This window comes from Mus caroli, unplaced genomic scaffold (genome assembly GCF_978045245.1).
Source record: "Mus caroli unplaced genomic scaffold, Mus_caroli_1 scaffold_2, whole genome shotgun sequence".
Taxonomy (NCBI): Eukaryota; Metazoa; Chordata; class Mammalia; order Rodentia; family Muridae; genus Mus; species Mus caroli.
Genome location: NW_028227257.1, coordinates 25020042 through 25044050, shown reverse-complemented (window position 1 = coordinate 25044050; position 24009 = coordinate 25020042). Strand labels below are relative to the sequence as shown.

The 24009-nt window shown below is 46.7% G+C and overlaps 1 protein-coding gene across 1 annotated transcript; it reads right to left on the bottom strand.

Annotated features, from left to right (window-relative positions):
• Window positions 1-527: 527 nt before the first annotated feature.
• Pxmp4 (peroxisomal membrane protein 4) lies at window positions 528-18853 on the bottom strand. The gene is made up of 4 exons (XM_021155374.2): window positions 18644-18853; window positions 11600-11662; window positions 7383-7581; window positions 528-2876 (listed from the first exon to the last, which is right to left on the bottom strand). Exons 1-4 carry the CDS (start codon window positions 18754-18756, stop codon window positions 2613-2615), a joined length of 639 nt encoding a protein of 212 aa, XP_021011033.1. The 5' UTR covers window positions 18757-18853; the 3' UTR covers window positions 528-2612.
• Between the last annotated feature and the right edge of the window lie 5156 nt (window positions 18854-24009).

Sequence of the window (24009 nt, the reverse complement as noted above, 5' to 3'; positions counted from 1 at the left end):
AGAATCCGCACAGTGATGAGCACTCCAGCGACTCGCATAGACTGGTCATTTCAGTCACATAAAAAGACAGGAGGAGTGCCGGGCGTGGTGGCGCACGCCTTTAATCCCAGCACTCGGGAGGCAGAGGCAGGCGGATTTCTGAGTTCGAGGCCAGCCTGGTCTACAAAGTGAGTTCCAGGACAGCCAGAGCTATACAGAGAAACCCTGTCTCGAAAAACCAAAAAAAAAAAAAAAAAAAAAAAGACAGGAGGAGAGGGCATGGTGGAAGGAATGCACTGCACCAAACCAAGTGTCTCAAATCGGTAGCCTCCGGACCAGGCTTTTCTGAGAGCTGTTTTGTCCCTTCGGATGAATGGTTTTTTAAAATTCTGCCTGGCACACAATTCTCCAGTCCACTGTGCCCCATCCCCCCCCCCGCCTTGCCATAGTACCCCAAGCACTTTCCATTTATGCCACCAAGAGCTCCTGTGAGCATCTGGGGTGGTGTCAAATGTCAGATCCTATAATCAATGACTGCAAAGCACGGCTGAGGTTTTCTAGGTTTAATGCAAGGCACTGAAGGAAACACGGGCTTCAAAGTCAGGCAGGCTGTTCAAATCATCCCGAGACCACATACCTGGAAAACACGGATCAACGTACATCCTTGCAAAGTAACTATGGATAAAAGACAATCACGTGCCAAGCAGTCAGGAGAAAGGAGAAACCCGCTCTGCTAAAGTCACTGCTACAGTGGCTCAGGTGCTGCCAAGTGTCCAGGGTGGGCATCGGGTTAGCAGGAGTCTCCTCATTTATGGGGCTGGAGGTGCTCAGAGTCGGAAAGCCTTCCCCGGGGATGCATCACAGAGTGGGGGCAGGGCTCAGCCTGTGTCTTTAGTTCCAGATTTTCAGTGTCCTCCGGAATTTTCTGTGAGGATAACCGTGTGACCTGGTGCACGCAGAACACACTGCCAGTGTTGAGGACATAGTTCAAGAAAGGCTGTTATCAATCCTTTATATTAGCATATGTAGCAATGGCACAGTTTGGGAAATATTGAGTTAAAATATACATGATTAAAGGCCTGAGGCTGGAGAAATGGCTTCGTGGTGAAAGGCACTTAGTTCACCAGGCAGTCCACGTCTTTAATCCCAACACTGGGAGGCAGAGGCAGTCTGAGTTCAAGGCCAGCCTGGTCTACAAAGTGAATTCCAGACAGCCAGGGCTACACAGAGAGACCCTGTCTGGGAAAAAAAAAAAAAAAAAAAACAAAAAACCCTCAAACAATCATGCAACAACAACAACAACAACAAACTTAAGTGCTCTTGCTGAGGACCGAGCTTCATTTCCCACATAGTGGGTCACAACAGCCATACCCTCAGTTCCCAGGGACTCAGCGCCCTCTGCTGACTTCTGCTGGTATCACACACACACGGTACACAGATGTACATGCAGGCAAAATATATGATTAAGATTAATTTTACATGTCTTATTATATTTTCATTTATTTATTTTCATTTATTATATTTTCATTTATTTATTGTATATGTGCATGTGTGTGTATGTGCGTGCGTGTGTGTGCGTATGCACGCACACATGCCAAGGCACACATGTAGGGGCAGAGGACAACTTGCAGGAGCTGGTTCTCTTCTTCCACCATATCACCATGTAGAACAAACACAGGGATCAAACTCAGGTCGCCAGGCTTGGCCGCAACCATCTTTACTCACTGAGCCATCTCCTTGGATGCCCACCCCCCACCTTTTTTTTGAGACGGAGGTTTTTTGTTTGTTTGTTTGTTTGTTTTTTAATGTATCTCAGCCTGGCCTGGAGCTCACAACCCTACTGCCACAGCCTTTTTTTTTTTTTTTTGGTTTTCCAAGACAGGGTTTCTCTGTGTAGCCCTGGCTGTCCTGGAACTCACTCTGTAGACCAGGCTGGCCTAGAACTCAGAAATCCACCTGCCTCTGCCTCCCAAGTGCTGGGATTAAAGGCGTGTGCCACCACGCCCAGCCACAGCCTTCTTAATGCATCTCAAAAAATGTTTTATTCTCAGTGCTGGTGATAGGATCCTGGGTCTCACACAAGCTTGACACGTGCTATGCACGTGACTCATCTAGTGCTCCTATTGGACAGTAGGGCTCCAGAACTTCTCAGCAGAATAATTTAGACAAAGAATTTAGGTTTTTTTTCCCTTTCAAAGTGTTTGTAACCTATTGCCCACTAGCAAGGAGCCCTCTGATACACAGTAGAGGGGAAGGGTCATCATATCCACCAGGAAGACACTCTTCTCGGACGGTCCTCCCCTGAATTGAATGACCTGAAGCTGAGAGAGGGGTGAGTTTGCCCTGGCCTTACAGAAGTTGGAAGAGCATCTGCAATCAAGCCACAGACTCCTTAATGGGACCTAGCCACTTGCTACAGTATTCAAAAGTACTGGTAGATGGAAAACTCAGTACTTTTACTTCAGCAAATGGGAGCCTGGGTTAATACAAGTTGGAGTGTGAGGATCATGACTTTGAGAAGGCAGGCTCCTCCACGAGGGTATGCCAACAGAACCGTACCCTGAGCAGCCTCAGGCGGGCCACTGCCTGGAAGCTGTCTGGGCGGAGGAGTTCCTGAAGCACCTTGGACTGTGTTACTTGGAGGGGTGGCTCTTGTTGAAGATGAGGAAGTCTGAGAGGTCGTGCCACACGTTGCTGTCCTCGTAGAGGTAGGTCATGGAGGACTGTAGGGAGGGCTGCAGGGTGGGCCGGTGGTACTCAAAAAGCCACAGCGCGAGCCCCCAAATCACTGCAGTGTGCAAGGGGAACGGGTCCCACTTGAGCGCAGGGATATAGCCCTTCTCCACACCCAGGCGGCACAAGGCGTACAGGACGCGTGACGTCAGGTACATGTTGATCTGCAGGGAGGGAAATGCTCGGGGTTACTCCTCAGCACAGCCTCTGGGGACCTTCACCTGCCCACCCGACCGTAGGCACTGGACATCCACCGTGCACTGGTTCTGTGACTTTCAAAGTTAACATGCAAGATGATTGATGTGGCATGGCTCAGACATCTTAATATTTCCCTTTCTTTCTTTTTTTTTTTCTTTTTTTTTTTTTTTTTTTTTTTTTTGTTTGTTTTTCAAGACAGGTTTCTCTGTGTAGCCCTGGCTGTCCTGGAACTCACTCTGTAGACCAGGCTGGCCTCAAACTCAGAAATCTGCCTGCCTCTGCCTCCCAAGTACTGGGATTAAAGGCATGCACCAATACACCTGGCTCCCTTATTAATAGTTTTTATTTTATTAATTTTTTTAAGATATATTTATTTATTATTATATGTAAGTACACTGTAGCTGTCTTCAGACACACCAGAAGAGGATGTCAGATCTCATTACGGATGGTTGTGAGCCACCATGTGGTTGCTGGGATTTGAACTCTGGACCTTCGGAAGAGCAGTCGGGTGCTCTTACCTACTGAGCCATCTCACCAGCTCAGAAGTTTTTATTAGAAGTTTTATAAATGAATTATATACAGTTCAAAATAAAAATAAAATAAAATAAAAAGAGCCCCCAAGAAGAAAAAATAACATTTCGGATTTCCTTGAAATTCCATATCTTTTTTCTTTGTGAAGCCAGTTGAGTGTATGGAATAAATTCCAGGCCAACAGGGGCTACATGCCAAGACCTTATCTCAGAGAAAGAAAAGGTACAGATGAGAGACATCCACAACGCATATCTGCAAGGCATCAGCATGTAGCCGATCTGAAAAAAGTCTGCAGAGCTCAAAAGTAAACCATGAAGTAGTCTAACTGGAAAATGAGCAAAAGACATGAATGTTTCATCAAAGAGGTTGTACCGGTGGCAAGAAAATGATAACGAGGAGATGCCATCAGGGGAAGTCAGAGACAGGGCGCAGTGAGATGCACTGTCACAATGGCTGAGACAGGGCCAGTGAGATGGTTTAGGGGGTGAGGGCACTGGCAATAAGAGCCTGACAAGCTGGCTTCGATCCCAGAGCCAACAGTGGGGGGAGGAGAGAACCAACTTCCAAGAGTTGTCCCTTGATCTCCACACACACCATAGCAGATGCATGCCTGCACTTACCACAGCACACAGACAGACAGACAGACAGACATGCACGCACACAAATAAAAATGTTAAAACATGGGTAAAATAGACTATGCAACTAACCAAATGTTAGCTGGGATGTGGAGAAAGTAGATGAGCCATTCCTAGCTCCCTGGTGAGAATGATAATCCCTCTGGAAAACAGCTTGGCGGAGGGTGGTTGGGGTTTTTCTTTTTCTTTCTTGGCAGGTTGTTAAAACCAAGCGTGCATATACCACATAACCCACAATTACACTCTTGGGCTTTTATCCCAGAAAAACTAAAACTTATGTTGATAAAAGAATCTATATAGGAGTGTTCTTCTCAGCTCTACTTATAATATTCCAAAGCTAGAAACTGCCCAAATGTCCTTCAGCGAATGATTAAAACAACAACAACCCCGTGCTATTCCTATACTGCTTAGGAATGAAAAGGAATAAATTAAGCCAGGCCGGCGGCCACGGCTGTAACCCCAGAGCCCTGGAGGCTCAGGGAGAACTCAGGACTCAAGGCCATCTTGGGCTACAGAGCAAGATGCTGTAAGAAAACTGAGATAGCTGGTTGTGAGGACACTGCCAACAGTCCAAATGCTGGGTGAGTAGAGGCAGCAGGAGCTCAAGGCCAGCCTCAGCTATACGCTGAGTTTGAGAACAGCCTGGGTAACATGAGACCTTGTCTCAAAAAATAAAAGGGCCTGGAGAGATGGCTCCGAAATTGGGAGCAGTGCTGTTCTTACAGAGGACCCAGGTTCAGTTCCCAGCACTCACATGGTGGCTCACTACTTTGTATAACTCCTGCTGTTCCAGGACATCCAACACCTATTTTTGGCTCCCCAGGTACCAGGCATGTATATGATGCACACACACACATATGCAGGCAAACACTCCAAAACATAAAAAAAAAATAATTTGTTTTTAAAAAAAGAAGGAGCCAGGTGGTGGTAGAGCACGCCTTTAGTCCCTGCCGGGAGGCAGAGGCAGGCTGATCTCTGAGTTTGAAGCCAGCCTGGTTTTCATAGTTCCAGGATAGCCAGGTCTAAAGAGAAACCCTATTTTGAAATCCTTTAAAAAAAAAAATCTGGGGCTGGAGAGATGGCTCAGCGGTTAAGAGCACTGGCTGTTCTTCCAGAAGACCCATGTTTAAGTCCCAGCATCCACATAGCAGCTCTCAAGCATCTGTAACTCCAGTTCCAGGAAATCCAATGCCCTCTTCTGGCCTCCATGGATACCAGGTACACATACGGTACACAAACACACATGTAGGCAAAACACCCATATATAAAAAGGGCCTCAGAAAACTTCCTTACAAAATGAAAATTGCCGGGCAGTGGTGGCGCACGCCTTTAATCCCAGCACTCGGGAGGCAGAAGCAGGCGGATTTCTGAGTTCAAGGCCAGCCTGGTCTACAGAGTGAGTTCCAAGACAGCCAGAGCTATACAGAGAAACCCTGTCTCGAAAAAAACAAAACAAAACAAAATGAAAATGCTTCCACGACCTGACACATGTACCAACGGCCACAGTGTGTGATGGCCCAAGGCCAGTCCTCTTCCCATCTCCATGCAATGAGCACGACCCTGGCGCGAGCATGGGCAGCAGCGACTGGCTCTGTCAGCAGCCTGAGGTACAGGGGTGGGGGAGAGGACCTTTCTTTTGCATCCATTTTTTGATTTGATCACAATGTCTCTGAGCACCTGGGAGCAAGCCAGGCAGAGTCTGCCCTTTTGTCAGATACTGGTCATCCACACTGTCTTTCCTGTGTGACCTGGGCACATTCCTGAAGAATCAGTCTATTTCATTTCAGCTACCAAGTTTGCAAAAATAGTGTCTGCAAAAATAGAATAGTGATCCATGGTATTTAAGATCTTTAAAAAATTTATATTTCATTTCTTATTATTTTATTTTAGGGGGTGCAGGATGAGTCTCCCATTAGATCAGAGGAAAACCTTCAGGAGGTGGTTCTACCTCATGGGAGTCCCAGGAATCAACTTAAGTTGTCAGATTTAATGGCAGGCAACTTTACCTGCTGAAGCACCTCACAAGCCACACAGAGAGACCCTGTCTCAAAAACAAAGAAACAAACAAGCTCTTCCTGTCCTGGAACTCACTACGTAGACCAGGCTGGCCGCCAACACACAGATCCTCCTGCCTTTGCCTTCTGAGTGCTGACACTCCTCAAGGTCTTTGAGTGTACACAAGACATTAAACATAACCTGTGTCATTTCTAGTATGACAAAGTCTTTGTAGGTGACCCTGGGTAGAGGCTTAGTGATTTGATTCATCTTTGCAGAGAACCAGCTTTTCTCTTTTGATTTCCCATTTTCAATTTCACTGAGTTCTGCTTGTTTGTTTTTTTTTTTTTTTAAGATTTATTTATTTATTACATGTAAGTACACTGTCTTCAGACACTCCAGAAGAGGGCGCCAGATCTCGTTACGGATGGTTGTGAGCCACCATGTGGTTGCTGGGATTAGAACTCTGGACCTTCGGAAGAGCAGTCGGGTGCTCTTACCCACTGAGCCATCTCACCAGCCCTTGTTTGTTTTTAAGATGCAGCCCAGGCTGGCTTCAAATCAGGGCATTAGTCTTTCAGTGTACCACCACACCCAGGTCAAAGTATATTTAAGAAAAAAAAAAATAGGCTGGAGAGATGACTCAGCACTTGCTGTTCTTGCAGAGGACAGAGTTCCATTCCCAGCACCCACGTAGGGCGGCGGCACACAACTCCAGCTCGAGATAACACCCTCTTCTGGCCTCTATGCACACCCCCACACAGGTACACACTCTACACAGAGGCACACACATAAATAATTTAAAAAGTCTGTATACCATCCAGGTGATACATATCTGTAATCTCAGAACCTGGAACAATGCAAGACCATCAGGAGGTCAACCCAAGCCTCAGCTACATAGCAAGCTCAAGGCCTGCCTGAAAAAGATGAAACCTGTCCCAACCACCACCACCATCACCATGAAGATCGTTGGCCCAAAGAGCAGCAGACACATTGATGTGGGGAACCCTTGGATTCCAGCTGTGGTTTGGTTTACAAATAGGGAAAACTGTGCAACAGGAGAAAAAGGCAAGTAGGTCTCTACAATTTCAAGGCCAGCCTGGTCTACAGAGTAAGGTGTACAAGGGGGTATACAGGGAAACCCTGTCCCAAAAAACACCCCCTCCTCCCACCCCCACCGCCATGGGCAAATTCAGGGACAAATGACACAGACACAAGGCCACACAGGGACTGGCGATTCTTAGACCTTAAACACAGATGCCAACCAAAAGATACCCCACTGGCCCCATCCATCTCCGGTAAAGCCTTTACCTGGCTATTAATGTTATTGTTCTCTCCAAACAGCAGGAGCCCCCCGATGAAGGCAGCCAGGAAAGAGTGCATCTGGTGGGTCTCGCCTTGCACATGGGACTGTAGGGCATGGAGACTCTTATAGGCAAACACAAAGCAGGCTAGGTTCCGAGAGTGGACATACGTGGCTTTCAGAATGGCCTGCAGCTTCTCTCTGAGACTGCACAAACAGAAAGCTCCCATGAGTGCAGGCCCAGCTGGTCCAGGCAGGTTTTTCGGATGTACACACAGATCTGAATTAGGCCAGGGTGCTCCAGGTCCTCAGGGGCATAGCTCTCTCTGCAGACTGGAGTCACTCCCTGACACCTCGCGTTAGTGAGTGCCTGCCCTTCCCCTTCCTCACCTGTCCTGCATGGCTCTCAGCATCATTTAGCATGTGTAAGCTGCTTTATGAAGCTCTCCTGTCCTCAGTATAAGCAGAGTCCACATTCTATTTGTTTGTCTTAAGGGCACAGAACTGAGTCTGGCACACAGTAGGTGCTCAACAAACGGAAGGGGTAAGTGGACAAATGAGCATCTACTACGAGCAGGATCTGCAGACTGAATCCTGAGAAAGGACTTGACAACAGGTTGTCTTGGAATCTGCAGGGCAGGAAGGAATCGGTGAGAAGAACATCCTGCTTTCTAGGCAGGAGACTCTCTGGACACAAAGGCCCCAAGGACAGACACAGAGGATGGGAGTGAAGCGATGGGAGAGGCCAGTGTGGTATGAACAGGGGCTGCGGGTGGAGAAGGGCGAGTGAGGTCAGCCAACTGCAACTGCTCCTCCTTTTGACACAAAGAAGAACTGATTTCAACCCATCTTCCTTCTAAAGGGTGTGTGTGCATGTGAAGGGGGCGTCTTGCTCGCATGTGAGTACCTACAGAGACCAGAAGAGGGCACCAGATTCTCTGGACCCAGAGTTACAGGGAATTGTGAGCTGAAGGTGTGTGGGGTGCCAGGAACCAAATTCCAGTCCTCTATAAGATCAACAGACATTCGCAATGGCCAAGCCATCTCTACAGTCCCACTAGAGGGCAGCAAAGACAACCCAGGGAGAGAGCAGAGTGTACGGCCCAATTCTAGACAAGGACATGGAGGAAGTCTGTCAGGTGACTGGGAAAAGCCAGCAGCAGCTGGTTCTTGGCTCTTGAAGACAAGGGACCATGAGTACTTTTGTTTGTTTATGGGTTAGCTGGTTGATATTTTAAGACAGGGTCTCTTTATGTAGCCCTGGCTGTCCAAAAACTCACTACACAGAAGAGACTGTTTGGAACTCAGAGATCCGCCTGCCTCTGCCTCCCAAGTGCCGGGATTAGAGGAGCATGCCACCATGTCCAGCTATGAATACCATTTTTAAAGCAAGAAAGTTGGATTTCAGCTGAGCATGGTGACACATCCCTGTAATCCTGCGTGAAACAGGAAGATTGGGAGTTGAGGGCCGGCTTGAGCTATGGAGCAAGACCCTGTCTTAAAAACCAAATCAAAGGGCTGGCGAGATTGCTCAGCAGGTAAGAGCACTGATTGTTCTTCTGAAGGTCCTGAGTTCAAATCCCAGCAACCACATGGTGGCTCACAAACATCTGTAATGGGATCTGATGCCTCTTCGTGTGTGTCTGAAGACAGCTACAGTGTACTCATATATACATTAAATAAATAAATAAATCTTTAAGAAACAAACAAACAAATGAAAAAGTAAGACCAGGCATTGTGTTGCTTGGCTTTAATCCCAGCACTTGAGAGGGCAGAGGTATGTGGACCTCTGTGTGAGGCCATCCTGGTCTGTACAGTGAGACTCTGCCTCAAAATCCAAAACCAACCAAACCAACCCTGAAAAAAATAAGTAGCTGGCAGTGACTTCCCTTGAAAATGTCTCGGAGTCTGACTGCTGTCTTCCCAGCCTCCACCCGTCTCTGGGCTGCCACATTCCATGGCTTCTGCTTTTGTGTGGTTCCTTCTTCTCTTTCCAAGCTGTTCTCAACCAGGCAGCAAATGTCTCCATGTTGTTATACATTTGGAAGCCACAAAAACCCATTTTCCCAGATATTTGGGAGGCTGAGGTGGGACTTGAGCCTTGAATTGGGAGGGCAGGCTGATAACAAAGCAAGACTCCATCTCAAGGAGCAAAAAAAGGAATTGACACATGGGATGCTTCCCACAAGGGGCTGGTGAGGTGGCTCAGAGGTTAAGAGTGCATACTGCTCTCACAGAGGACCCGAGTTCGGTTCCCAGCACTCACGGCAGGGTTTAGCCCCAAGGGGCACCTGCATTCACGTGCACATATTCAGAGATATATAATTAAAAATAAAAATAAATCTTAAAAAAACAACCTGCAGGAAGTCAAACAGTGGCATGCCCCTGCTCCAGTGTCGTCAGTTTTCTGTTCTCACTTAAAACCAAGCTCCTTTTTCAGGCCTAGCCTGGTTCCCGCTGTGACCCTCAGATAGCCTCTCCCTTTCAACTATTTGCTGGCTGACTTCTCTACTGACTTCAGGCATTTGCCCACCGTCCCTGGCCTCCTGCTCTGCTACCTCCTGCTGGAAGGTGAACCTGAGAAGGGCGGGGACACGTGTCTGCTTCGCTCATGGCTCTCTCCTCAGCAGCCCAAGCGATGTCCAGCTCATAACAGACATTCCCTAAATACCTGGGGACCAAATGAATAAGTTCAGGTTTTACAAAATGATTTGGGCCAGGCATGGTGGCACATACCAGGAAGGCAGACTTCTGTGAGTTCAAGGCCAGCCTGGTCTATAAAATGAATTCTAGGACAGCCAGGGCTACATAGAGAAACCCTGTCTTTTTTTTTTTTTTTTTTTAGGTTTTTCGAGACAGGGTTTCTCTGTGTAGCCCTGGCTGTCCTGGCACTCACTTTGTAGACCAGGCTGGCCTCGAACTCAGAAATTCGCCTGCCTCTGCCTCCCGAGTGCTGGGATTAAAGGCGTGCGCCACCACGCCTGGTGAGAAACCCTGTCTTGAAAAACAAAAACCAACCAACCAACCAATTAACCAACAAAAACGATGTGGGACCTTGTCTCAAAAACAAAGCTGAACAAAACAAAAAGACCTGGAGGGACTGGGGCTATAGCTCAGATGTGCAAGAGGGGGAAGGAGAAGGGGAGGAGAGAGAAATGGAAAGATGAGACTGGGAGGGCAAAAAGCCCTGACAAAGATAAGTAAAATAAAAAGAAAATGTCAAAACAGAAAACTTGCAACTTAGACTTAACCCACCCTCTGAGTAATGATTTATTTTGGATATATTTATTTTCTATTTTATGTGTACAAGTGTTTTGCCTGCATGTTTGTATATCACATGATGCTTGGTGCCTGTAGACCTCAGAAGAAGGTGTAGGAGTTCTTGGGACTGGAGTGACAGATGATTGGGAACCACCATGTGAGTGCTAAGAGCTAAATTCAGGGGGCCTGGAGAGATGGCTCAGCAGTTAAGAGCTCTGACTGCCCTTCTGAAGGTCCTGAGTTCAAATCCCAGAAACCACATGGTGGCTCACAACCATCCGTAATGAGATCTGACGCCCTCTTCTGGTGTGTCTGAAGACAGCTACAGTGTACTTACATATAATAAATAAATAAATTTTTAAAAGAAAAAAAAAAACAATTAAACTCAGGTCTTCCGAAAAACCAAGTGCTTGTAAGCAATGGCGCCATCGCTCCAATCCCTAGGTAGGATTCTTAGGATTCTTGTAAGCTGCAGGTGTGTCTAAAGCCACAAAACCTGGACTGTGGTGAATCCTCTGAGTAAGGCCATGAAAGAGGGGCTATAGAAACTCAGAAGAAGGCGGGGACACTGAAGCTGGTGAGGGGAGAACAGAAACTGATTTCCAGAGGTCTGGACAGGTCTCCAAGAAGAAAATAAAGGCTTGCTAGAGGAAGGCGGTATTCCTAGAAATGAGCATGCACAGGCAAATGTGTGGGAGTGGAAGTGCCAAATCATGTGCCTGGAACAGAGCCTGTGTGCCAAGGAAGCCCACATGGGATGCTGCAGGATATGGCTGGGGCCAGACCTGACAGCTGGATAGTGAGGAGCCACAGGCATTTTCAAGTGGGGGACATAGAATCAGAGTTGACTTTTAGGAAGAATAGGGGCACAGGAAAGCTAGTCCCAGCTAGGAAACCACTATAGCCATCCCGGCCTAAGGGCTGAGCACGTTCTCTCTCCAGTGGTATGCAGAGAGGTAGGTACCTGCCGCTCCTGAAGAGGAAGGTCATCACCAGTGCATGAGGGGCCCGGATTTTGACTCCATAGCTGCAGAAACAGAAGAAAACAGTCACTGACCCACTGCTGTAGAAGGTTGCAGGTTCTTCCTTGGACCCCTGGTCCCTCTCCCCACCCCCAGTTCAGATACCCCATGGAAAGGAAATAATGTTGGCTCTCCATTTATATCTGGGCTCAAGTTCTAGACCTTCCTGGTACAGTGACCTTTGGCTTATCTTTACCTTCTCTGAGCCTTGGTTTCCCCCAACTAAAAAGGAATGCAAAACCTTAAAGGGTTGGGTATAATTCTAACATGAGAGAAAAATGACGTATGCAAAAGATGGCCACCATCCTGCCCACCTGGCTTTGCAGAGACACAACCTCAGCTCCTTTGTGTAACTATAGCCAGGTCCATATTTTATTAATCTCAAGTTTGATTTATTATTGTTCTTACTAATACTGCTTTTATTACATTCATTCGTTGACACAGAAATCTTTCTATGTCGCGCTAGCTGGGCTGGAACTCAACGTGTACACCGAGCCAGCCTCAAGCTCAGAGAGGCGGATCGTGATGGTACACACCTTGGATCCCAACGGGGTCTCTCTGAGTTTAAGACCAGCCTGGTCTGCATAGTCAGTCTTGAAGCCTTGACTTCCAGAGAAGTCAGGGCTACAAAGTGAGACCCTGTCTCAAAAACAAACCATCATCGCCAAAAACAACAACAACAAGAACAACAACGACCTCTCAGGAAGGCCTGGAGAGATGGCGCACATCTTTAGTCCCAACACTTGGGTAGCAGAGGCAGACTCCTGCAGGTTCAGATCTCTCCCAGTTCAAAGCCAGCCTGGCCTACAAAGGAAGTTCCAGAATGGCCAAGACTGTTATATACAGAAACCCTGTCTTGAAAAAAAAACAAAAAACAATACAAAACAAAAAACCTCATAGTGACTTGTCTGCCTATACCTTCTGAGTGCCAGAATTAAAGGTGTATGCCACCATACCAAGAACTTTATTTTTAGTTTTTTATTATTGTTGTTTTGATAAATTTAAAATGTATTTATGTGTGTATGTGTGTGGACATGTATGTTGGTTTGACATTAACTTGACACAAGTGATAGTAATTTGAAAGGCAGGACCCTCAATGAGAAAACACCTTCATATGACCAGGCTGTGGGCCAGCAAGCCTATGGGGCATTTTCTTAATTAGTGAATGATGGGGGAGGACCCAGGCCATGGGTGATGATGAGCCTGGTTTCTATAAGAAAGCAGGCTGAGCAAGCCATGAGAAGCAAGCCAGTAAGCAGCTCCCCTCCAGGCTTCTGCATCAGCTCCTGCCTCCAGGTTTCTGCTTGGTTTCAGTTCCTGCCTTGGCTTCCTTCAGTGGACTGTAACTTAGGCTATGAAAATAAACCCTTTCTAAGTTGCCTTTGGTCATGGTATTTCATCACAGCAGCAGTAACCCTAAGATACACTTTCACCCTTATTGCTACAGCTGAGTCTAGCCTTATGAGTCCTAAACTCCCTTGACGGTCCAGGGGGACAATGGTTGTAAGCCACATACTGTTGCTACCTGAATATATAGGAATATTCACTGTAGGCTTCAAAACAGAGGAGCTCCAGCACTTGGGAGGCAGAGGCAGGTAGATCTCTGAGTTCGAGGCCAGCCTGGTCTATAGAGCAAGTTTCATGACAGCCAGGGCTACACAGGAAACCCTGTCTCAAAAAAAGCAGGGCGGGGGGGGGGGGGTGGCTAGGGAGGGACTCCATCGACACACACCATTAGCCTGGTACTTACATGAAAGAGCAAATGGCTGGAATCAGGCACGGGGTAGATGGCTCAGGAGGTAAAGTGCTTGCACAGTGAGCATGAGGACCCAATAGCAGTGGACCCCAGACCATGGGGACAGAGGTGGCCAGGCCTAGCCAATGGATGAGCTCCAGGTTCAGCGACAGACATTGCCACAAAAGCCAATGCAGAACGTGATGGAGGACGAGAACTAATGTCAACCTCTGGCCTCAATCCTGACCCCATGAGCCCGCATGAGCATGTACATGAGAGAGAGGCATGGAGAGTGAGGGTGGGGAGAATGGGTTTCCCTCTCTGTTTTCATCTTACATGTGAGGAACGAGGGCCAGGAGAGACTGAGAGGAGACCCAGCTGAGTGTGGTGACCTTTAACCCCAGCACTTGGAGGCAGAGGCAGGCAGATCTGTGCGCGTTCAAAGCCAGCCTGGTCTACACGGAATTCCAGATCAGCCAGGGCTACATAAAGAGACTCTGACTCAAAAAACCCTCTAGATTGGGACTGAGAAAATATTATATTACAAGGCAAATAAAGTTATCTTTATTTATCTTCCCTCTCTGCCTGGCAACCACTAAGATGGCTCAGTGGGTAAGAACTGTTGCCCTTGCAGAGGCTCAGCACTGCAGGGGATTTCACACGCTCTTCTGATTTCACATGGCACACGAGCACACATGTACGCAAAGCATTCACACACACAAAAATATATCGTAGAAACTAATTAATTTAACGGTTTTTAAAAAGAGAAAACTGAGGTCAGAAGAGATGAAGAATCATTCAATATTCAGACTAAAAGCCTTAGATTTGAGCCAGAGGACATGACCACAGAAAGTGTCATGGCTGACAAGGTTCCCCAAGGAGGATACCGGGAGAGCAGAAACTGGAGGAGATGTACAAAGCCCTCATGGGGAAATGCCTGCTGCCTCTGGGGCTGCCTTTGGGATTTACAAGAGCAACATGGAAAAGTGTGAGCAAAGACGGTAAGGTGAGGATGGTACTCTATAAATTAATATTTCCAAAGAAAAACCATTAAAGTGGGGGGTTAGAGGTGTTTGTGTGTGCATACAACACTCTGGAGGAAGACACAAGAGACTCACACAGGGACCATCTCCACAGAGGGACTGAGGTCAGAGGACATTTGACTAACTTTTCTTTAGAGTTGGGATGGAACTCGGGGCCTCTTGCATGCTAAGTGAGTGCCCTTGACTTTTGTGAATGAGTTGCCTAACTTTTTTTTTTTTAGATTTATTTATTTTTATTATATGTAACTACACTGTAGCTGTCTTCAGACACTCCACAAGAGGGAGTCAGATCTCCCAGATGGTTGTGAGCCACTATGTGGTTGCTGGGATTTGAACTTCAGACCTTCAGAAGAGCAGTCGGGTGCTCTTACCCACTGAGCCATCTCACCAGCCCGAGTTGCCTGACTTTTAAAAGATGGAAGGAAAGGGAAAATGTAAAGGTAACAACTTTAAATGGTGTTTTTGTTGCAGAAGGCAGCAGGTTGCTTTTTTATCTTCTCCTCTGCCTGGCAGTGGGCAGGAAGTTCCCATCTCAGTCCCTGTGGCCGTTCTGCCCCCAGCACCTTCAAAACCTTATCTCCTTCTCCTACACAGAGGCTTTAAGCCTCCTCCCAGCAGCCGGAGCCTTCCTTTTATGCCAGTGACACACAGCCTGTCCTCAAGTCCCTGACAAGCCCCTTCTTGGAATCCTCAAATTCAGATGAGATGTGTTACATCATGCCTGTGGTATCAGAAACTGTTTGGCTGAGACAGGAGGACCTTGGCTTTCAGGTTAACCTATGCTACACAGTGATACCCCTGGTTGGTTGGTTGGTTGGTTGGTTTGTTTGGTTAGTTGGTTTGGGTTTTTTGTTTTTAATTAAGGTAAAGGTTAGAATGATATCTAGGTCAGTAAAGTGTTTGCCTTAGAAGTGTGAGGGTCTGAATTTGGAAATCCTGGAACCCTTGTAAAAAGCAAGGCATAGTGCTAGGGACCTGTATCCAAAGGAACGGTGATATGAGAGGTGGAGAATCTTGGAGGTGGATGGCCAACTAGCCATCTGGTGACATTCCAGGCCAGTGAGACCCTTTCTCAAACAAAAAGTGGAGGAAATGATAGTGAGACAGTCCTTAGACCTCCACATGTGCAGACACACTGTGAGTGAGGGCAAGCCACATGTGTGAACGAGTCAGGGCAAGTTAACTGTTCACAAAGGGGTGGGAGATGGCTCAGCGGGTAAATACATCTTTGGGCTGGAGCAAGCAGAGTTGACTGGAGTGAGCAGAGGTCCTAAAAAAATTCAATTCCTAACAACTACATGAAGGCTCATAACCATCTGTACAGTTACAGTGTACTCACATACATTAAATAAATAAATAAATCTTTTTTTTTTTTTAAAGTGTTCACAAAGTTCAAACATCCCAGCCATCCTGGTTGGCCTCTCTAAACTGACCACAACTCTCCACAAACACAACACTTTTCTCTCACCTCCAGGCCTGTGGTGAAAGCCTTCCCATGCCTAGAATGCCATTTTCTCCCTGGAAAACTCCAATTTGGCTTCCGGAACATCACCACCACCTCCCCTGAAAAGCATTGCTGAATACTTCTTTGTGTGGTGTGGTATTTGTTTGTTTCTTGGGGGTTTGTTTTTTGCTTTGCTTTGTTTTCCAGTATAGAGTCTTGCTACTCAGCCCAGGCTCTCCTCAAACTCTCAATCCACTTGCCTCTAAAGCTTTATGATTACAAGTGTGCGCTGCCAGAAGCTGATGAGATGGCTCTGTAGTTAAGAGCACTGACTGCTCTTCTGAAGGTCCTGAGTTCAAATCCCAGCAACCACATGGTGGCTCACACCCATCCGTAATGAGATCTGATGCCCTCTTCTGGTGCATCTGAAAACAGCTACAGTGTACTTACGTATAATCCTTTGTGTGTGGGGTGGGGTGGGGTGGGGGGGTTGTTTTTTGTTTTTGAGACAGGGTTTCTCTGTGTAGCCCTGGCTGTCCTGGAACTTACTTTGTAGACCAGGCTGGCCTCAAACTCAAAAATCCGCCTGCCTCTGTCTCTGCCTCCCAAGGGCTGGGATTAAAGGAGTACGCCACCACCGCCCAGCCAATAAATAAATCTTTAAAAACAAAACAAAAACAAGTGTGCGCTGCCATGCTCAGCCTTGTCACAGTAGCTTGTGAGACTTCCCCTTGGATGTATGGCCCTTGTAAGCGAGTCAGAGCATTGGTCCCACTCACAAGTATTGAGATCCCCACCTCGGGGACCCAGGACTGGCTGAGTTTATAGTTTTAATTTTATGGAGGAGGAAACCAAAACCAGAAGAGACAAAGAATGATTCCGTTTTTATAACGAAAGCATTGGGATTAGAACCCAAGCACTTGACCCTTAGAAAGTGTCGGTGCTGTCTGGGAAGGTTCACTGAGAACAGGAAGACACAGTGTCATAGGGGTAGCTGTACAAAGACCATATTGAGCAACGCTTGGCACGGGGGCCAGCTCCTGCTTTGTACAGTGCATACCTGGTAAAGAGGCTACTAATGTTACCTTAGGGTTCATCCCATCCTGGTCAAGAGTGTCCTATATGACCTGGCCAGATTCAGTATGACCCAATTTCTACCTGACTCTGTATCCATTTTGAGTTTGAATCCTGACTGTGATGCTGACATGGTGTGACCAGGAGCGATCGACAGACCTCCCCCATAAATCACATTCCACCCATCTGCGAGGCAGAGACAAGAGTAATTCCTAGTTTTCAAATATCCATAAAGGAGAATTTGAATGCCTATAACAGAGCGAGTACCAGGACACACAGAGGACAATCTAGATAAAGATGTCCATCCTTGTGAAGTTCTTTTTGTGGCTCTTGTTGAGGCAGGGGTCTCACACTGTAGCACAGGATGACCCAGCATCTTCAGTGTTGAGGATGTACACCACCCTAGACTGATGGAGCACTCTTTCTTTCTTTCTTTCTTTCTTTCTTTCTTTCTTTCTTTCTTTTTTTTTTTTTTTTCGAGACAGGGTTTCTCTGTATAGCCCTGGCTGTCCTGGAACTCACTTTGTAGACCAGGCTGGCCTCGAACTCAGAAATCTGCCTCCCAAGTGCTGGGATTAAAGGTGTCCGCCACCACGCCCGGCTGGAGCACACTTTCTAATGAGAGACATGGGCCAGGAAAAAGATTATCCAGTGTCTGATGACACGTACTATAGAGAAAGAGGGTGAGGAACAGGAAGCAGTGATCTGAAAAGGGTCCGTGAGCCAGGCAGACAGCGTACCTGTACCAACATCCGTCAGCGGACAGACAGACACACACCAGGGACTGTACTCTCCATTTCACACATCGCCTCAAATCACCTCAATCCTCAAACAGTATAGAAGTGCTCTGGGGGACCCATTTTCTAGAAAGTGAGACCCGGAAAGCCAAAATGGTTTGTTGGAGATCAAGATCATGGTAGCTGACACCAGGTTTTTTTAAGTCCGGGCAGTTGACGTACTCACCACCATGCCACACACGGCTACCAGCTCCTAGAGATAGAGACTTTGGTTTCTTCTCTGAGAGTCACTGCTCACGCAGTGAGAGCAGCCCCTCACTGACTGCTAAGGGATGAGGGTTAAGGAGGCTGGAACTCCCATCTGGGCACCAGTCAAGCAAAACGACCCCAAGATCTCCTCTCCTATCTAGGAGGGAATGAGAGCAATTTACCTAGCAAACATTAGCTACTTTTTCTTACATACAATCACTGTCACTTCTCACGAGACCCCAGTGAAAATGAAGGGTGAGGTGAAGTCACATATAGATGTGAACCTGTTAGGAACTTTACTGAGGGAACCTATAAGGCAGTAGGTGACCACTTGCTTGCTAAAGGACAGAGTCCAGTTTCTTTTGTGTATACAGAGCGACAGAAGCCAAGTAGGCCAAAGGGGACAAGGTAAGATGAGATAAATTAGACCCAATGAGGGGATACAGGTGCTGAGGAGGCAACTAAGCCAAGAGTGTCAGGTTGGAAAGGACAGAGGACCTAGAAGCAAGACAGAGGAAGCCCCAGTTTACGACTGGTAAGGTGACTGGAACCCTGAAACCTACGTCTGCTGCACCAACGAGGCACCGAAATATACAGACATCTGAGGCCTAGAGAGAGCAAAGCTCAGTGGCCCCGGGCCTCGAACTCGCGACCCCAGGTAGGCCCGTCCTTCAGCCCCAGCCGGACTCCGCGGCCCTACTCACACAGCCCCGTTCCGGAAGCCCTTTATCACGGCCAGCGCAGCGTGGTAGCGGCGCTGGCGCAGCAGCTTGTTGACGGCCTGGAGAAGAGCCTGTAGCTGCGGTGGGGCGGCCATAGCACCGGAGCACTCGGTCAAGGGTCCTGGCTGGCCAAGTACTGACAGCCCTGGGCTCTGGCTACACAGCTCTCCACACTGGAGAGCCCCGCCCCGCCGTTGTGTCCATAGGCTGAGTCTGCCGTCAATCATAGAAGAGAGCCAGTCATAGAGCGCATTTGTCTGCAATGGGCTGAGAAGTGCTTACTCTTCAGAATATCTGTCTGATTGGAAGAGAAAGGAGAGTTGGTAACCAATCACCATGACTCAGAAGGTCTCACGCAGGATTTGCCCAATGAGAAGGCAGTTTTCTTAGGGAGAAGTTTGTTTAATTGTGGGCTTGGGAGGGGTTTGCTGCTCTCTTTCGAGTTGGAATGGGTGGTGTTTGGAAGTGACGTTGGACTTGTCACTTGTCACACTTGACACTTTCGATTGCTTAGCGAGTATCACAGCTAACTTCTCAGGACATAAATTGCATGCCACTCCTGTTGTTTGGTGCTTTAAGACAGGATCTCTTATAGCCCAGGCTAGTCTTAAACTAGGATCCCCTTGCCTCTACCTCCCACATGCTGGGTACCTTTTTCTACTTATTTTTAAAATACAAACTCCCAGGCACCCCCAGGAGCAGACCTACTTACGTGATTGCCAGCCTTTGCCTCCCGTTTCACATCTGCTCTTCTCTCCACTCTACTTAGTTTCCATTCCTTGAGTATGCCAAGAACCCCTCAGCTTCAAAGGGGTTACATCCGATATTTCCCTTTTTGAAGCACATTCTTTGTACTTCCGATGACTGACTTCTCCGTATGCAGGTGTTGGCTCGGGTGGCACCACCTACTCAGGGGAGCCTGCAGGATATCCCACCGGCTGTAACACTGGTTGCTCTGACTTACTGGTCCGAGTTTTCTGTTGTTTTGTTTGTTTTGTTTTTCCCTATTGCACTCTTTGTACATTGTAATTGTTATTACTCACTACTTGCTCAGTGTCAATCTTCACGTGGACTATTGGGTTCTTGGAGCCAGAAAGCTGTTTGTCTTATTTTCTGCTGTAACCCCAGTACCCAACACAAGTGTACAGAAGCAGTAAAGATAACAAAGTACCACTGCCAGAATATTGCACAAAACATATGATCACAGCCCTGACTTGAAGACAAGAAAGATGGGCAGAAAGAATGGAGCCAGGTTTGGCCAAGTGTCTTCACATCAAGTTCTGTCAAGACCTGGGACACCTGATGACTACTGAGGCCCATACAGCTCTGTGTTCTGGCACTTGTATATCCAAGGCCCCATTCACCAAGACCACTGTCGATTATGGTCATAGCATGGGTAAATCTTCATGGATTCCTGTTAATAGATAGCTAATAAGCCCAATATGTTTAGTTATACAATCCTCTTATAAACTCAGAGATGCTTAAAAGTGTGAGGAATGAAAAAGTGTGAGTGAAAGTTGATAGCTAGATAGTTAACAAGAAGACTCAGATACTGGTAACTAGATAATTAACAAGAGGGCTCAGATATTAGTAACTAGATAGTTAATAAGAGGGTTCAGATACGAGTAACTAGATAGTTAACAAGACAACTCAGATACTAGTAACTAGATAGTTAACCAGAGGGCTCAGATACTGGCAAAACAAAGCCACTCATGACAGAGAACCTTGGCAAATATTGACCCTGTGAATTTCAATTTGTCAACCACACAGGGCATGAGATACAAGAGTGAAAGTCCAGGAGGCTTAGAGCAGACCCTCTGAGTCAATCAGAGATGGCCCCCTAGGGAAACGACAACAATAACAACGAAAAGGGTTTCACCTCCCAGGCTAATGTGACAGAAATCATTGTATAACCATTACTCCAAGGAACGCCAGAAAAAGGCTGCTTCAGAGTCAAACACAGCAGTTGAAGAAAAGAGAAAGGGGATTCTTTTTTAAAGCTCTTTCTTGGACAGTGTGGCTGATAAGTCTTTCTGCACCCTGAAGAGTGGGGTTCCATGTGTCAGAAATCTCAAGCTATGCCAGCTGTGGGGGTACACATCTGCAATCTCAGTCCTGGTGAAGCAGAGACTGAAAGATCATGGACTTCAGTCCAGCCTGGGCTATCCTGAAGACCCTAGTGAGGCATTTGCCACCACGCCCACCTTGTTCCTTTTTTTTTTTTTTTTTAATTTATTTTCAGTGTTGTTAAGTGTGTCTGTTTGGATGGTGGTGATCAGGGATGCTGGAGTCATTTGCGAGCCACCCAACCTGGATACTAAGAACCAGAACCAGCCTTAGGTTCTGAGCAGGGGCAGTCTATGCTCCTGACTGCTGAGCCTTTGATCTTCTCCAGTCCCTGGAAAGCTTTTCCTCAATATAAAAATAAGGAAGACTCCTCAAGCTGTGCATGGTAGACAACTGATGCCCCCACACCCTTGTGTCGGACTTGGGGGGGGGGAGATTTGGCTAAAGTGACAGCCTTCACCTTGACAGCTTGAGAGCCTGAGTCTGGTTCCCTGGAACTCCCCCAAAAAAGTGCATGTTGGGGTGTGTGACAGCCTAGTGCTCGCTATGAATAGGCTCACTCAGGAGGAGGAGCTCCAGGCTGCACAACGACACCTTGTCTCAAAGCCTAGTGAAACACAGCACATCTGCTTTGGGATCCTGGGATCCAGAGACCCCAAAATAGAATCCACAGGTGGATGACTGGCCTGTCATCAAAGATAAGAGGATTCCTGTGAGATGCTAAAAAAAAAAAAAAAAAATCAATAGATCAACACAGATGATAAAGATTGTAATTCAGGCACAGACTTTTTTTAAAAGAAATTTTAAAGATGTATTTATTTATTATATGTAAGTACATTAGCTGTCTTCAGACACACCAGAAGAGGGTGTCAGATCTCATTACGGATGGTTGTGAGCCACCATGTGGTTGCTGGGACTTGAACTCAGGACCTTCAGAAGAACAGTCAGTGCTATTAACCACTGAGCCATCTCTCCAGCCCCTGGCACAGACTTTTAAGAAATAATGTTGAACACAAAATTGAAAGCTATCTCTGAGAACTGAACTTGGGTCCTCTGCAACAGCCATCTCTCCAGCCCCAGGATTTTTTTTTTTTTTTTTTTTTTTTTTTAATGTGAGACAGGGTTTATCTATATAACCCTGGCTGTTCCAGAACTCCATCTATCAAGCAGGCTGGCCTCAAACTCAGAGATTCATTTGCCTCTTCCTCCAGATTACTGGCATTAAAGGTGTGTGCTACCACCGCCCAGCCCCAGGAATAGTTCTTAATATATCAAATTAGTAATCCTAGCGCTTGAGAGGCAGAAGCTGGAGGACCAGGAGTTCAAAGTCACGCTCAGCTTCAGTGACTTTGAAGCTGTCTAGGCTACATGGGACCCTGTCACAATCTCTTGTTCCCTTTCACCTTTCACCAGTGTGTGTGGGTGCGTGGCGGGGGGGGGGGGGGGAGAGAGGGAGGGAGAGGAGAGAGGGAGAGGGAGAGAAAAATTTGGAAAAGAACTAAGCTACTAGAAATGTCACCTACAACTACACAGAGAATCAGTCCCTGAGTTGTGATATGTGGCCCAGTATTGGGAGTAGGTGTTTGGAAACAATTGGGTTTGGCAAAAGTCTTCATGTATACGATCTCTTGGTAAGCCCTTTCTTAGGTAGATGAGTAAGTTTCTACCTTTCTGAGCCTCCCATGGTGCCAAAGGGAAAAATGTTGCCACACACAAACATGTATTACCTAGTGACCCATTTTCATTTTTTTTGCACAACTCTAAGCTCCTCAGGGCAAATCTGTTTACTTACCTTGACCCAGAAATATAAAATTTATTAAGCGTGCATCTAAAGAGTGCTAACTGTGCACTGGCTTCCTGGATGCCTTTGTGTGTATGGTGCTGCCAACCTCTGGGCCTTAGGCAGTCTGAGTGTCCTGCCACAGAACTATACCTATAGACCTTAAATGATGTGGTACCAGTCTCCTTCTTATAGAAGTCTGCGAGTGAAGTATTATAAAGGACGTCAGCTAACTTATGGGAAGCAGAGGGATAGAGAGGCAAAGTAACTTGCCCTGATAAAGGCTGGAGGAGAGATTTTAATCCAGGTCTCCTGGCTTGTCTCTAAAGTCTGTGATCTTTTGTTTTCCTTTTTAAGATTTATTTATTTTATGTATATGAGTACACTGTAGCTGTCTTCAGACACACCAGAAGAAGGCATCTGATTCCGTTACAGAGGGTTGTGAGCCACCATGTGGTTGCTGGGAATTGAACTCAGAACCTCTGGAAGAGCAGTCAGTGCTCTAAACCGCTGAGACATCTCTCCAGTCCAAGTCTGTGATCTTAACCACATAGTTTGTTAGTACTGCCATGACAAAGTACGACAGAGACTTGCCAACAGAAATCTATTGTATCAGAAGAGAGCATTCAGATCCACAGAAACTTAAGCTCCTGGATGTTAAAGCCCAAAGTGTTCTTAGTCAATTTCAATTCTTTGAAGATCTTTCTCCCTTGTTTTAAAAAAGTGACTTTGGGCTGGTGAGATGGCTCAGTGGGTAAGAGCACCCGACTGCTCTTCCGAAGGTCCAGAGTTCAAATCCCAGCAACCACATGGTGGCTCACAACCATCCATAACGAGATCTGGCGCCCTCTTCTGGAGTGTCTGAAGACAGCTACAGTGTACTTACATATAATAAATAAATAAATAAATCTTTAAAAAAAAATAAATAAAAAAGTGACTTTAAGGTGAGTTCTCACGTGGTTACCCCATTTTTTAAAAAAAAAAAGAGAGATCCTTATCCAGTTGTAGTATAAACCTTTAATCTCAGCACTGGGGAGACAGAGAGGCAGGAAAATCTCTGGGTTGAGTTCCAGGCCAGCCAGAACTACATAATGAGACCCTGCCTCCAAAAAAAATCTTTTAAAAATGGTATTTATTGATCCATCTGCAAAAGACATGTATGTATGTCACCAAATGGATCAGAGGACAACTAGGCCTTAGTTCTGTCTTCCAACACATGGGTCCAGAGCCTCCAACTCCAGTCCTCAGGCTTAGAGGCCGACCCTTTACTCTGTGAGCTATAATAATATAGATCCATAAATAGGTCTGTATGTATATGTTATGTGTATGGGTGTTTTGCTGGCAATTATGTCTGTAAACCATTTCTGTGCCTGGTGCCCACCGAGTCCAGAAGAGAGCATTCAGATCCACAGAAACTTAAGCTCCTGACCGTTGTGAGCAGTCATGTGGGTACTGGGAATCAAAACCAGGTCCTCTGGAGAATATCCAGTGCTGTTAACCA

Coding starts and splice junctions, on each gene's coding strand:
- Pxmp4 (XM_021155374.2), bottom strand. CDS start 18,756: ATGGCCGCCCCACCGCAGCTACAGGCTCTTCTCCAGGCCGTCAACAAG. Junction 7,582..11,599: donor TTCCTCTTCAGGAGCGGCAG/GTACCTACCTCT, acceptor CTGTTTGTGCAG/TCTCAGAGAGAAGCTGCAGG. Junction 2,877..7,382: donor ACAATAACATTAATAGCCAG/GTAAAGGCTTTA, acceptor CCCTCCCTGCAG/ATCAACATGTACCTGACGTC.